The 14250-nt window shown below is 57.5% G+C and overlaps 1 protein-coding gene across 1 annotated transcript; it reads right to left on the minus strand.

Moving 5' to 3' along the window:
* Positions 1–7947: 7947 nt before the first annotated feature.
* Positions 7948–11810, minus strand: LOC138919726 (spermatogenesis-associated protein 31E1-like). The gene is made up of 4 exons (XM_070245947.1): positions 11518–11810; positions 10692–10752; positions 10173–10233; positions 7948–9889 (listed from the first exon to the last, which is right to left on the minus strand). Exons 1-4 carry the CDS (start codon positions 11704–11706, stop codon positions 8467–8469), a joined length of 1734 nt encoding a protein of 577 aa, XP_070102048.1. The 5' UTR covers positions 11707–11810; the 3' UTR covers positions 7948–8466.
* Positions 11811–14250: the final 2440 nt, after the last annotated feature.

A 14250-nucleotide genomic window follows, 5' to 3' on the forward strand; every position in this document is an offset into this window, starting at 1 on the left:
AGCCTGTCTCTACGCTTGCTGGAGCCTCTGCAAAGCCCCTCCCTACAGCCCCACAAGTTCAAGGGCCAGAGAACGCAGGAGAGGACAGGCGGGGCCCATCGTGGGCTTGGGGTCTTAGAGGTTTTGCTCATCTGGAAAGAGCCCAAAGCTTCCATTGGTTTTTGTAAGGACGGTGTGATGGGGACTTGAGGTGCAATGGGGGAGCTGGGGCGAGGGCAGGTGAGCCACGCTGCAGTCGGCCTCCCCCCATGGCCCTGTCCCTTCTGGAAGCCAAAGCAGACGCTCAGGAAGGGCGGAGCCTGACCCCGTTCTTTCCCCCTAGCAGGGCACAGACAGAAGCCACGACCTCTAGGGAGAAAACAAGTGTATTTGGGGAAAATTGGGGTAGGAGGACAGCATTAGCACGGAGGGTGGGATAAGGAGCAAAACCAGGTTTTCTGTTCGTCCGCTTGCCCGTTCGGGCAGAGAAGCGTTCCTACGAGGAAAGCTGTGTCAGGCACAGTCTGCTCATCCCGGGAGAGGCATATCTGAGGAGAGCGTGGCGGGTAATGGATTGGCTGAGGCAGCTGCCACCCTCAGCCCAGGCTGGCAGGGTTTGGCCGGGGACCGCGGCTGCCCGGATGGCAGGGTCCCGTCGCCATGCCTGCTCTGATCCATCCCCTCGTATTCGGACAGTTGTGGTCCCTGGAGGTGGGTTGGGGACTGTCCTCTGTGATTGTTCTCCTCTGCTCTGGGGAGGAGGGAACGTCGTGGTGACAGGTATGTCCGGCTTGCCAGGCCTGAAATGGGTTTTGCGATGCTTCTGCTGGGAGGCCAGAAGTTCTCGGCCAGCCTCAGTTTCCCTCCCAGGACGCAGACACAGGATGTCACTGTCGATGGCGCCTGAACAGCCCCGCCATCCGACGCCGAGCTGTGTGTGACCCGTGCCCGGCTCTGGGCGGTGGCTGAGGCGGGCTTGCCTTTGCGAGGGGCTCCTCTGGTGCTTCCTCCTTGTTGGGCCTCAGGCAGGGCAGGAGGCGTCTCAACATTTTTCTGAGAGGGCTGTCGCGAGGATCCTCTTCCTTTGCAGGCGGGGGCTGGAGGGGTTTGGTCTCGAGGGTGTCTCCCACGTCCCCGACCTGGCTCCGAGACTGGGACCCTGACTCCCCGTCCAGTGTTGCCACCCCGCGGCAGGGCTCTGGTGAGGCCCCACCCCTGCTCTCCTCCCGAGGCTCTTCCCTGGCCACGGGGGACCCTGAAGTCGGCCCCCGACGGCCTTGCTCGGCCCCCACGAAGGTCCCACCCCGCCCTTTTCTCTCTGAGAGGCCGCGTGGGAAGGTTGGAGAAGGCGGCCGGCCCTCCTGTCCCGAGAGAGAGGCTTCTGAGGGCCCACTGCCATCGCCAGGTAGGGTCCCTCCCAGGGCCTTCTGATTTTCCTCACACACAGGTGAGGGAGCAGGGAGGGGACGGGCCAGCCTGGGAACTGATGGTTTGGTCGTCCAAGTTAAGACCTGGTCACCCGGAGGAGGCTCAAGAGGTTTTCCCGTCAAGTGTGCAGAGTCAGCTTTCGAGGGGGCCCCAGAATCACAGGTGGCTGCGGGGGGCAGAGGGGACCGTGGAAGGGCCGAGGGTTGAGCCTCACATGCTTCCAGAGCTGCAGGCCCCAAGGGCAGGAGGGGTAGGCCCCAGCGGAAATTCAGCCCAGACGTGATAGTGTGTGCTGGGAGCATCTGAGGAGTGCGTGGATCGTCTTGTTCTTCTTCCCAGACCTCCGTTTGCATGCTCTCCGTGATGTCTGTCTCGAGCAGCTTCTGGGCGTCAGGGTTGGCGACTGAGGGGCTGTCGGTCTCTCCCTGCCTATGTGTGGGGCCTCCCCAGAATGAGGCCACTGGTGGGTGGCAGGACAGGGGCCCTTGCTGGGACCCGAAGTGCGACGGCACGGGGAAGAACAAGACCTGGATCGTGTTCCAGCGGGAGGGGAACGTTTCAACGCGACAGCTCACGCGGCCGTGGCCTGAGTTGGGAAATGGCCAACACGAGTGAGCTGGGGCCGAGCTCGTGGCAACAGGGCGTAGTGGAGTGGTGGTCAGGGCCGAGGGCGGTTCTGCTGGCAGGGTGGAGGCCCAAGGTAGAGTGCGCTGGGTGAGAAGAGCCAGGGAAAGTGCTGGAGCCGTGGTGAGAGGAGCACCTTGCACGGGCTTCCCGCGTGGCTGGCGGACTCTAGCAGACGCTGTCTTGCACGCCTCCCCAGGGGAGGCTTGAGATGTCAAGCGATGGAAGCACCCCTTACAAGACAGCCTCCCCGGGGAGCTGCGGGAAACAAGATGCACAAGCTGTAGCCAGGAGCAGAGGGCCCTGGGACAGCAGGGCAGGCCAGGCCAGGCCAGGTGCGGGTGGCCCCTTGAGAGCCATGGCCCTCCCTGGCCCTCCCTTCACTTCACCGAATTCTCCTGCTGTCCCTCCCCGCCAGGCCTCTTGCCACCCCCTGCCCCATGGCTCCCCTCCCAGCTCAGCCCCAAGCTGCCTGTAGCCCCGGGGCACGTCAGAGACTCTGCGAGGAAGAAGCCCAGGAGAGAAGGGCAAGATTCCTTACCTTGGCGAAAGGGACCTCAGGCCCCCCACTTCTGCCAGGTCCTTCCGGCCAGCTCTGTAAGCTAGAAATGAGGGCACTGGGTCACAGCCGTGAAGGCGGGGGCCTAGGGCTCTGGCAGGAGGCTGCGTGCAGTGTGCCTTTAGGGGAGACCGTTTGAGGTCAGACTCTGGAGCCCAGGCACCAGTGCCCAAGGCCACGGGATCCCTGACGGGGATGGCAAGGCTGCTGATGGGTTGAGGTTTGTCGTGGACCAAGTGCTTCAACCTCCACCACAGCCCACATGCCCCTGCTGGGCAACACCCTGTTCCGGACGCCTGCTGGCCTGGGCCTTGGTTCCGCGCACAGCATCTGGCAAGCACTCAGGTTTTCCTCTCCTTGCCGGGAGCCTCGCTGAGGGCTCTGTTTCCTGAGGGACAGGCTCTGTCCCTGGCATCCTCGAGCCCACGGAGCTGGGCGCTCAGGGACAGGAGGTGCAGGCCAGCTCTGGGGCACAGGGCTGAATGGCAGGAGCTTGCTTACCTTTCAAAGCTCCCCTTTTCTTCCTGCTCCTGCTGCTCCTCCCTCTGGGCTCCACTTGACGCTGAGGTGAGAGAAAAGACAAGAAACTGCGGGGTCTGAGCCCCAAGGCTCCCTCTCCTCTCTCTGGACCAGCCGCAGACGCACAGCGTTTGTGAGCGGGATGACTGCCTACCCTGAACTCCTGGGGCTCTGGGGTGTTCCTTCCCTTTTACTTCCTTTTGAAGTGGATAACTGAACACAAAATGGACGTTTGCTGTCTTCCTTCTCTGAGGATCGTAAGCAGGTCCCCATGTGGGACCAGCGTGCATCTTCTGTCACTGTTCCTCTGCTCGAGAAGCGCGCGCCTTCTCAGAGGTACAGGATCGTGTGAGCTTCCTCAGGGAGGACTCTGCTTCCTGAGGCTACAGCCCCACTCCAGGTCCTGCCCAGAGGCTCTCGGGGGCTCAGCTGTGCCCTCAGATCAACCACGACAGAGAAAAGGCCCGCCTGAGACACCTGCCCCGGGGAGGTGGCTGGGGAACGGGTGCTCAGGGCCTGTCTTCCCACAGATCCCACTCGGCATCCCGTCCGTGGCCACTGGTCGCTGGCCTCTGGGGCCTTTCCCTGGAGCCCTCTACCACACCGGGACTCCTGCTCGGAGGTCTTCGGACCGAAATCCCTGTGCCCACTCTCCCCCCTGCCCACCCAACCTGGCTGGTCTCTAGAAGGATGATGTTCTGTTCTTTCCCGTCCCTGGGGTCCCTCTAGTTGATTCAGAGAAGTGGAAATCACAGTAAAAGAGGAGAGAGACTCGTCTTCTGGTGGGTCTGGGTCCAGGATTTCTTACCTTCCTGACGTTTCTCCTTTTGTCAGTTGGTTGTGAGGGCGAATTCCTCTTGGGGGAGGGGGGGAAGAACAGGAGGAAGAGCCCCAGTCCATACAGGATGCGGAGGATGGTCCCAATCACCCAGGAGGCGGCACTGGAGCTCAAGCAGGTAGCAACAATGCTTTGTAGACGTAAGATAGGAGTTTCCATGTCTCAAGTCTAGTCCTACTCTCAGGCAACTGAGCGCTGGGAGTGACTTGGAGATTAGAACCCCACGCCCTCATCGTGGAACTGTGGCCGTGTCACGGGGGCTCCTGAGGGGGGAGGGGGGAGGGGCAGGCGAGAGGAGGGCAGCCGATTGGACCCCAGCCCCTGCGCCGCCAACTGGCCTCCAACTGCCTCCCTCCACCCTCCTGGGCCTTCTAGACCTTAGCTGGTTTTCTGTTTCTTCCACCTGGAAGCCAGCTGTCGCCCGGTTCCTTGCCTCTCCTGGATTCTTGGTTTGAAGCCACCTATCTCAGGGCCTTTGAAAGTCTGCAGTTCTCCCAGGAATTCGAGCTAGTTCCCAGGGACTCACACCCTCATTCTCCTCTGTCCTCAACTCCGACTGTTGTTTTCACCTCACTTATTGACTCTGTGTGTGCGTGCCAGGACACTGAAGTGCTGCTCTCTTAGCTGATCTCAGTTATAGAATGCAGCGTTCTCGACTCTAGTCACCACGTCAGACATGAGATCCTCAGAGCTCCTTGATCTCAGGGCTGAGAGTTGGTCCCCTTTGACCTGCCTCTCCCTCTCCCTCCCACTCCACAGCCGCTGGCCACCACTTTTGTACTCTCTGTTTCTGTGAATTGACCTTTCTTTTGTCGTTTTTCGAGTTCACGTGTTAAGCGACCCCAGGCAGTATCTGTCTTCCTCTGTCTGGCTTGTTCCACTGAGCGTAACGCCCGCCAGGTTCATCGATGTTGTGCCAGTCTCCACTCCATTTGTCCACGTAACAAGCTTTTGGTTTCGTCAATCTGGAAGTCCCACTTTATTTTACGCTTGTTTGGCTTTGAATATGAACGTTGTTATTGTTTCGATCAACCTTTGCCATCTTCGCTCAGGACGACTCACCCAAAAATGGAAACTAATCATTTCTTACGGAACATAAGCATAATCAAAATTTAAGTAACTAAACCTCCCAGTAATGTGTTTTATGTTAGTCGCATTTCTACTTCTGAAGTGAGAAAGCCTTCACCAAGACTTATGGGACGTGCTGGACACACACACACACACACACACACAGACACACACACACGCGCGCCCATACATAACGCAGGCGTGGACACATTTGCACAGACCAATTCAGGCCTTTCCAACCAGAGAATTCAGCACATTCTCATTTTCTCTAAGCTTTTCTGTCGTCTTGACCCTGTTTCTTCTCATTCCGCCCGAAATAGACCGTCTTCCGTTTCCAGAGTTTAGACGGCTGTGTGGCCCAGCCCGAAGCCGGGCACGGCTCGAGTGAGCTGAAGTGCTGCTCTTGAGAGCGGACGTTGGGGCCGGGTCCGTGGCCCGGGTTGGAGTCCAGTCTGAGGCAGCCCTTTCTGGTCTCCCCGGTTTGCCCGCCACGCGATCTCTTTCTCAGAGTTGGCCTTGCCTTCCCCTTCCTGCCCCCTCCGGGCCCCCGGAGCCTCGAGTCTTGCCTGAACCTGTAGAAAGAGGGCCCTTCGAGTCCTAGAGGAATTCCCTGGTGACATCATCGGACATGCCTTTTTCAGTGAGAACTGGGGGTTCACTTAGGGATTGTACTTTTTGGTCAACGTGTTAACTTTTCAGACTCGTTGGACAGGTAGTGCTTAGATATCCGGGTTTATACTTATTACACAGCTATCCATACACACAGCGACGGAGAGAGACTCTTTTAACTGATAATAGGGTAATCTTACTTATACCAAAAGCGTTAAGGTCTACGTTGTTCTTACTAGCTTCACATGATAAATACGTTCCCGATTTACGAATGTGTGTGATCACAGCAGAATTTGCAACAGGGTAACTCTCTTAGCAGGCCCCAAGATGATCTTTAACGTCTTTCTCAACAGTTAAAACAACTTTATTCTTCTGAAGTCCAACAAAGACCTTTTTCTGGAGCTGGGACTCCTAATTGGGACGCTTGGCTAGCGTATGACTGTGACCAGAGTCCCACATTCAGGCTCTCGCACGCAAGAGTTCTGGACTCAGGGCCTCCTCAAAGCCAGCTGCCCAGGTCAGGGACTGACATGACTCGGGCCTCCCGCGTGTTCCCTGAATTGGCCTGCCTGCCAGCTCAGAGAGAGGATGAGGAGCGAATGTGTTTTAAAATGCAAATCAATCGGAAAGCTCTTCCGGGAAACCTGACCCACCTGGAACAGTGTCAATAGTAGAGGGGAACCCCTGGTATTAAATAAAGACCGCCCACCCCAAATTTAGGGAAATTGGATTGTTTCCCTGACATACACGATGATTTCTATCTCTGTCATAGCAGAAGACAGAAGTACAGGAATTGCCTGCTGCTCCGATATTAAGACGAGTTTCAGAAAGGTTCCCTTTTCTCTTCCGTTCAATAGAGAAGCGATAGGAGGGCCAGGAACGCACTGACATTTTCTTGCTCTGTTGGGATTCATTGGATTCCGTTACCATTTAATCTAGCGATTCTGCGCTAGTACTCAAGTGAGAAACTGCAGTTGTGTGTTCATTCCCAAATAATTTGAGTCCACAGCAACCATGAGCTAGTTTCTTCTTAATTCAAGTGGAAATCCAGTTCATTCAGGGGACCTGCTCCGCAGGTGCGGATCTCTGTCTACTTAATGTTCTCTGGAGACGAAGAACAAAGAGCTTGTGACAGGTTGAAGGTCAGGGGTCTCCTGTCCAGATACGTTCTGACAGTGTTTTATTCAATGTGGTGATAACTGGCCCTCCCACGTCCTCGGCACCTGTCGTGCGTTAGGTAACGGCATTTTTTTCCTGAGGAAATGGCTCAAATCCAAGATACCGTGTTAGGTTTACTCTCTCTGCCCTGTTTCGCCCTTTCAGCCTCTAACCCGTGTTGCATTTGCTTGTGAGATCCTGGAGGCGGGTTCATTTTCACACCATCACTGCCATTGATACTTACTGGGCAGGCAAATTTCAGTTCACCCAAAAGCCTTCACAGAGAAGCTCATGGCAGGTTTATTTCTAAGGGGTGAAATCGTAAAAATCAAAAAATGTCATCCGGTAGGTAAGCGGTTAAACTCTAGTGGCACTTTATTCTCCTTCCCCGGCGTCCCACCCTAGGCGCACAGTGTCCCACCCACCGTCAGGTGGTGACCCCACACACTCACCCCCGGCTCCGTTCCCCAGGAGGAGAAGGCAGGGGCAGGAGAGCAGGGCTCTGAGCTCCTCTGGGCAGAGGGGTGAGGCCCACAGCAGCACGCGTGCTCCCCACCCGCCCGCCCTCAGAGCCGGGAGCGCAGCCATCCTTGTCGCTGCTGCTCCAGACTGTGACAAGCACAGAGGGACGGGGACGCTGGGCCGAGAGGGATGCGCAGGCCCATCTCCACGGCAGCTTCAGCAGGGAGAGGAGCAGCTCCCGGGGCAGCGTCCTCACCTATTCCCAGCGAGAGCTCGGGGTGCAGGGCAAGCTTCCTCGCCCTCCGGACTCAGGGCCAGCACTGCCCCACACTCCCCTCCCCACTCTGTGACCTGTGAGCCTGTCTCTACGCTTGCTGGAGCCTCTGCAAAGCCCCTCCCTACAGCCCCACAAGTTCAAGGGCCAGAGAACGCAGGAGAGGACAGGCGGGGCCCATCGTGGGCTTGGGGTCTTAGAGGTTTTGCTCATCTGGAAAGAGCCCAAAGCTTCCATTGGTTTTTGTAAGGACGGTGTGATGGGGACTTGAGGTGCAATGGGGGAGCTGGGGCGAGGGCAGGTGAGCCACCCTGCAGTCGGCCTCCCCCCATGGCCCTGTCCCTTCTGGAAGCCAAAGCAGACGCTCAGGAAGGGCGGAGCCTGACCCCGTTTTTTCCCCCTAGCAGGGCACAGACAGAAGCCACGACCTCTAGGGAGAAAACAAGTGTATTTGGGGAAAATTGGGGTAGGAGGACAGCATTAGCACGGAGGGTGGGATAAGGAGCAAAACCAGGTTTTCTGTTCGTCCGCTTGCCCGTTCGGGCAGAGAAGCGTTCCTACGAGGAAAGCTGTGTCAGGCACAGTCTGCTCATCCCGGGAGAGGCATATCTGAGGAGAGCGTGGCGGGTAATGGATTGGCTGAGGCAGCTGCCACCCTCAGCCCAGGCTGGCAGGGTTTGGCCGGGGACCGCGGCTGCCCGGATGGCAGGGTCCCGTCGCCATGCCTGCTCTGATCCATCCCCTCGTATTCGGACAGTTGTGGTCCCTGGAGGTGGGTTGGGGACTGTCCTCTGTGATTGTTCTCCTCTGCTCTGGGGAGGAGGGAACGTCGTGGTGACAGGTATGTCCGGCTTGCCAGGCCTGAAATGGGTTTTGCGATGCTTCTGCTGGGAGGCCAGAAGTTCTCGGCCAGCCTCAGTTTCCCTCCCAGGACGCAGACACAGGATGTCACTGTCGATGGCGCCTGAACAGCCCCGCCATCCGACGCCGAGCTGCGTGTGACCCGTGCCCGGCTCTGGGCGGTGGCTGAGGCGGGCTTGCCTTTGCGAGGGGCTCCTCTGGTGCTTCCTCCTTGTTGGGCCTCAGGCAGGGCAGGAGGCGTCTCAACATTTTTCTGAGAGGGCTGTCGCGAGGATCCTCTTCCTTTGCAGGCGGGGGCTGGAGGGGTTTGGTCTCGAGGGTGTCTCCCACGTCCCCGACCTGGCTCCGAGACTGGGACCCTGACTCCCCGTCCAGTGTTGCCACCCCGCGGCAGGGCTCTGGTGAGGCCCCACCCCTGCTCTCCTCCCGAGGCTCTTCCCTGGCCACGGGGGACCCTGAAGTCGGCCCCCGACGGCCTTGCTCGGCCCCCACGAAGGTCCCACCCCGCCCTTTTCTCTCTGAGAGGCCGCGTGGGAAGGTTGGAGAAGGCGGCCGGCCCTCCTGTCCCGAGAGAGAGGCTTCTGAGGGCCCACTGCCATCGCCAGGTAGGGTCCCTCCCAGGGCCTTCTGATTTTCCTCACACACAGGTGAGGGAGCAGGGAGGGGACGGGCCAGCCTGGGAACTGATGGTTTGGTCGTCCAAGTTAAGACCTGGTCACCCGGAGGAGGCTCAAGAGGTTTTCCCGTCAAGTGTGCAGAGTCAGCTTTCGAGGGGGCCCCAGAATCACAGGTGGCTGCGGGGGGCAGAGGGGACCGTGGAAGGGCCGAGGGTTGAGCCTCACATGCTTCCAGAGCTGCAGGCCCCAAGGACAGGAGGGGTAGGCCCCAGCGGAAATTCAGCCCAGACGTGATAGTGTGTGCTGGGAGCATCTGAGGAGTGCGTGGATCGTCTTGTTCTTCTTCCCAGACCTCCGTTTGCATGCTCTCCGTGATGTCTGTCTCGAGCAGCTTCTGGGCGTCAGGGTTGGCGACTGAGGGGCTGTCGGTCTCTCCCTGCCTATGTGTGGGGCCTCCCCAGAATGAGGCCACTGGTGGGTGGCAGGACAGGGGCCCTTGCTGGGACCCGAAGTGCGACGGCACGGGGAAGAACAAGACCTGGATCGTGTTCCAGCGGGAGGGGAACGTTTCAACGCGACAGCTCACGCGGCCGTGGCCTGAGTTGGGAAATGGCCAACACGAGTGAGCTGGGGCCGAGCTCGTGGCAACAGGGCGTAGTGGAGTGGTGGTCAGGGCCGAGGGCGGTTCTGCTGGCAGGGTGGAGGCCCAAGGTAGAGTGCGCTGGGTGAGAAGAGCCAGGGAAAGTGCTGGAGCCGTGGTGAGAGGAGCACCTTGCACGGGCTTCCCGCGTGGCTGGCGGACTCTAGCAGACGCTGTCTTGCACGCCTCCCCAGGGGAGGCTTGAGATGTCAAGCGATGGAAGCACCCCTTACAAGACAGCCTCCCCGGGGAGCTGCGGGAAACAAGATGCACAAGCTGTAGCCAGGAGCAGAGGGCCCTGGGACAGCAGGGCAGGCCAGGCCAGGCCAGGTGCGGGTGGCCCCTTGAGAGCCATGGCCCTCCCTGGCCCTCCCTTCACTTCACCGAATTCTCCTGCTGTCCCTCCCCGCCAGGCCTCTTGCCACCCCCTGCCCCATGGCTCCCCTCCCAGCTCAGCCCCAAGCTGCCTGTAGCCCCGGGGCACGTCAGAGACTCTGCGAGGAAGAAGCCCAGGAGAGAAGGGCAAGATTCCTTACCTTGGCGAAAGGGACCTCAGGCCCCCCACTTCTGCCAGGTCCTTCCGGCCAGCTCTGTAAGCTAGAAATGAGGGCACTGGGTCACAGCCGTGAAGGCGGGGGCCTAGGGCTCTGGCAGGAGGCTGCGTGCAGTGTGCCTTTAGGGGAGACCGTTTGAGGTCAGACTCTGGAGCCCAGGCACCAGTGCCCAAGGCCACGGGATCCCTGACGGGGATGGCAAGGCTGCTGATGGGTTGAGGTTTGTCGTGGACCAAGTGCTTCAACCTCCACCACAGCCCACATGCCCCTGCTGGGCAACACCCTGTTCCGGACGCCTGCTGGCCTGGGCCTTGGTTCCGCGCACAGCATCTGGCAAGCACTCAGGTTTTCCTCTCCTTGCCGGGAGCCTCGCTGAGGGCTCTGTTTCCTGAGGGACAGGCTCTGTCCCTGGCATCCTCGAGCCCACGGAGCTGGGCGCTCAGGGACAGGAGGTGCAGGCCAGCTCTGGGGCACAGGGCTGAATGGCAGGAGCTTGCTTACCTTTCAAAGCTCCCCTTTTCTTCCTGCTCCTGCTGCTCCTCCCTCTCGGCTCCACTTGACGCTGAGGTGAGAGAAAAGACAAGAAACTGCGGGGTCTGAGCCCCAAGGCTCCCTCTCCTCTCTCTGGACCAGCCGCAGACGCACAGCGTTTGTGAGCGGGATGACTGCCTACCCTGAACTCCTGGGGCTCTGGGGTGTTCCTTCCCTTTTACTTCCTTTTGAAGTGGATAACTGAACACAAAATGGACGTTTGCTGTCTTCCTTCTCTGAGGATCGTAAGCAGGTCCCCATGTGGGACCAGCGTGCATCTTCTGTCACTGTTCCTCTGCTCGAGAAGCGCGCGCCTTCTCAGAGGTACAGGATCGTGTGAGCTTCCTCAGGGAGGACTCTGCTTCCTGAGGCTACAGCCCCACTCCAGGTCCTGCCCAGAGGCTCTCGGGGGCTCAGCTGTGCCCTCAGATCAACCACGACAGAGAAAAGGCCCGCCTGAGACACCTGCCCCGGGGAGGTGGCTGGGGAACGGGTGCTCAGGGCCTGTCTTCCCACAGATCCCACTCGGCATCCCGTCCGTGGCCACTGGTCGCTGGCCTCTGGGGCCTTTCCCTGGAGCCCTCTACCACACCGGGACTCCTGCTCGGAGGTCTTCGGACCGAAATCCCTGTGCCCACTCTCCCCCCTGCCCACCCAACCTGGCTGGTCTCTAGAAGGATGATGTTCTGTTCTTTCCCGTCCCTGGGGTCCCTCTAGTTGATTCAGAGAAGTGGAAATCACAGTAAAAGAGGAGAGAGACTCGTCTTCTGGTGGGTCTGGGTCCAGGATTTCTTACCTTCCTGACGTTTCTCCTTTTGTCAGTTGGTTGTGAGGGCGAATTCCTCTTGGGGGAGGGGGGGAAGAACAGGAGGAAGAGCCCCAGTCCATACAGGATGCGGAGGATGGTCCCAATCACCCAGGAGGCGGCACTGGAGCTCAAGCAGGTAGCAACAATGCTTTGTAGACGTAAGATAGGAGTTTCCATGTCTCAAGTCTAGTCCTACTCTCAGGCAACTGAGCGCTGGGAGTGACTTGGAGATTAGAACCCCACGCCCTCATCGTGGAACTGTGGCCGTGTCACGGGGGCTCCTGAGGGGGGAGGGGGGAGGGGCAGGCGAGAGGAGGGCAGCCGATTGGACCCCAGCCCCTGCGCCGCCAACTGGCCTCCAACTGCCTCCCTCCACCCTCCTGGGCCTTCTAGACCTTAGCTGGTTTTCTGTTTCTTCCACCTGGAAGCCAGCTGTCGCCCGGTTCCTTGCCTCTCCTGGATTCTTGGTTTGAAGCCACCTATCTCAGGGCCTTTGAAAGTCTGCAGTTCTCCCAGGAATTCGAGCTAGTTCCCAGGGACTCACACCCTCATTCTCCTCTGTCCTCAACTCCGACTGTTGTTTTCACCTCACTTATTGACTCTGTGTGTGCGTGCCAGGACACTGAAGTGCTGCTCTCTTAGCTGATCTCAGTTATAGAATGCAGCGTTCTCGACTCTAGTCACCACGTCAGACATGAGATCCTCAGAGCTCCTTGATCTCAGGGCTGAGAGTTGGTCCCCTTTGACCTGCCTCTCCCTCTCCCTCCCACTCCACAGCCGCTGGCCACCACTTTTGTACTCTCTGTTTCTGTGAATTGACCTTTCTTTTGTCGTTTTTCGAGTTCACGTGTTAAGCGACCCCAGGCAGTATCTGTCTTCCTCTGTCTGGCTTGTTCCACTGAGCGTAACGCCCGCCAGGTTCATCGATGTTGTGCCAGTCTCCACTCCATTTGTCCACGTAACAAGCTTTTGGTTTCGTCAATCTGGAAGTCCCACTTTATTTTACGCTTGTTTGGCTTTGAATATGAACGTTGTTATTGTTTCGATCAACCTTTGCCATCTTCGCTCAGGACGACTCACCCAAAAATGGAAACTAATCATTTCTTACGGAACATAAGCATAATCAAAATTTAAGTAACTAAACCTCCCAGTAATGTGTTTTATGTTAGTCGCATTTCTACTTCTGAAGTGAGAAAGCCTTCACCAAGACTTATGGGACGTGCTGGACACACACACACACACACACACACAGACACACACACACGCGCGCCCATACATAACGCAGGCGTGGACACATTTGCACAGACCAATTCAGGCCTTTCCAACCAGAGAATTCAGCACATTCTCATTTTCTCTAAGCTTTTCTGTCGTCTTGACCCTGTTTCTTCTCATTCCGCCCGAAATAGACCGTCTTCCGTTTCCAGAGTTTAGACGGCTGTGTGGCCCAGCCCGAAGCCGGGCACGGCTCGAGTGAGCTGAAGTGCTGCTCTTGAGAGCGGACGTTGGGGCCGGGTCCGTGGCCCGGGTTGGAGTCCAGTCTGAGGCAGCCCTTTCTGGTCTCCCCGGTTTGCCCGCCACGCGATCTCTTTCTCAGAGTTGGCCTTGCCTTCCCCTTCCTGCCCCCTCCGGGCCCCCGGAGCCTCGAGTCTTGCCTGAACCTGTAGAAAGAGGGCCCTTCGAGTCCTAGAGGAATTCCCTGGTGACATCATCGGACATGCCTTTTTCAGTGAGAACTGGGGGTTCACTTAGGGATTGTACTTTTTGGTCAACGTGTTAACTTTTCAGACTCGTTGGACAGGTAGTGCTTAGATATCCGGGTTTATACTTATTACACAGCTATCCATACACACAGCGACGGAGAGAGACTCTTTTAACTGATAATAGGGTAATCTTACTTATACCAAAAGCGTTAAGGTCTACGTTGTTCTTACTAGCTTCACATGATAAATACGTTCCCGATTTACGAATGTGTGTGATCACAGCAGAATTTGCAACAGGGTAACTCTCTTAGCAGGCCCCAAGATGATCTTTAACGTCTTTCTCAACAGTTAAAACAACTTTGTTCTTCTGAAGTCCAACAAAGACCTTTTTCTGGAGCTGGGACTCCTAATTGGGACGCTTGGCTAGCGTATGACTGTGACCAGAGTCCCACATTCAGGCTCTCGCACGCAAGAGTTCTGGACTCAGGGCCTCCTCAAAGCCAGCTGCCCAGGTCAGGGACTGACATGACTCGGGCCTCCCGCGTGTTCCCTGAATTGGCCTGCCTGCCAGCTCAGAGAGAGGATGAGGAGCGAATGTGTTTTAAAATGCAAATCAATCGGAAAGCTCTTCCGGGAAACCTGACCCACCTGGAACAGTGTCAATAGTAGAGGGGAACCCCTGGTATTAAATAAAGACCGCCCACCCCAAATTTAGGGAAATTGGATTGTTTCCCTGACATACACGATGATTTCTATCTCTGTCATAGCAGAAGACAGAAGTACAGGAATTGCCTGCTGCTCCGATATTAAGACGAGTTTCAGAAAGGTTCCCTTTTCTCTTCTGTTCAATAGAGAAGCGATAGGAGGGCCAGGAACGCACTGACATTTTCTTGCTCTGTTGGGATTCATTGGATTCCGTTACCATTTAATCTAGCGATTCTGCGCTAGTACTCAAGTGAGAAACTGCAGTTGTGTGTTCATTCCCAAATAATTTGAGTCCACAGCAACCATGAGCTAGTTT

Source organism: Equus caballus, chromosome 21 (assembly GCF_041296265.1).
Source record: "Equus caballus isolate H_3958 breed thoroughbred chromosome 21, TB-T2T, whole genome shotgun sequence".
NCBI classification, from domain to species: Eukaryota; Metazoa; Chordata; class Mammalia; order Perissodactyla; family Equidae; genus Equus; species Equus caballus.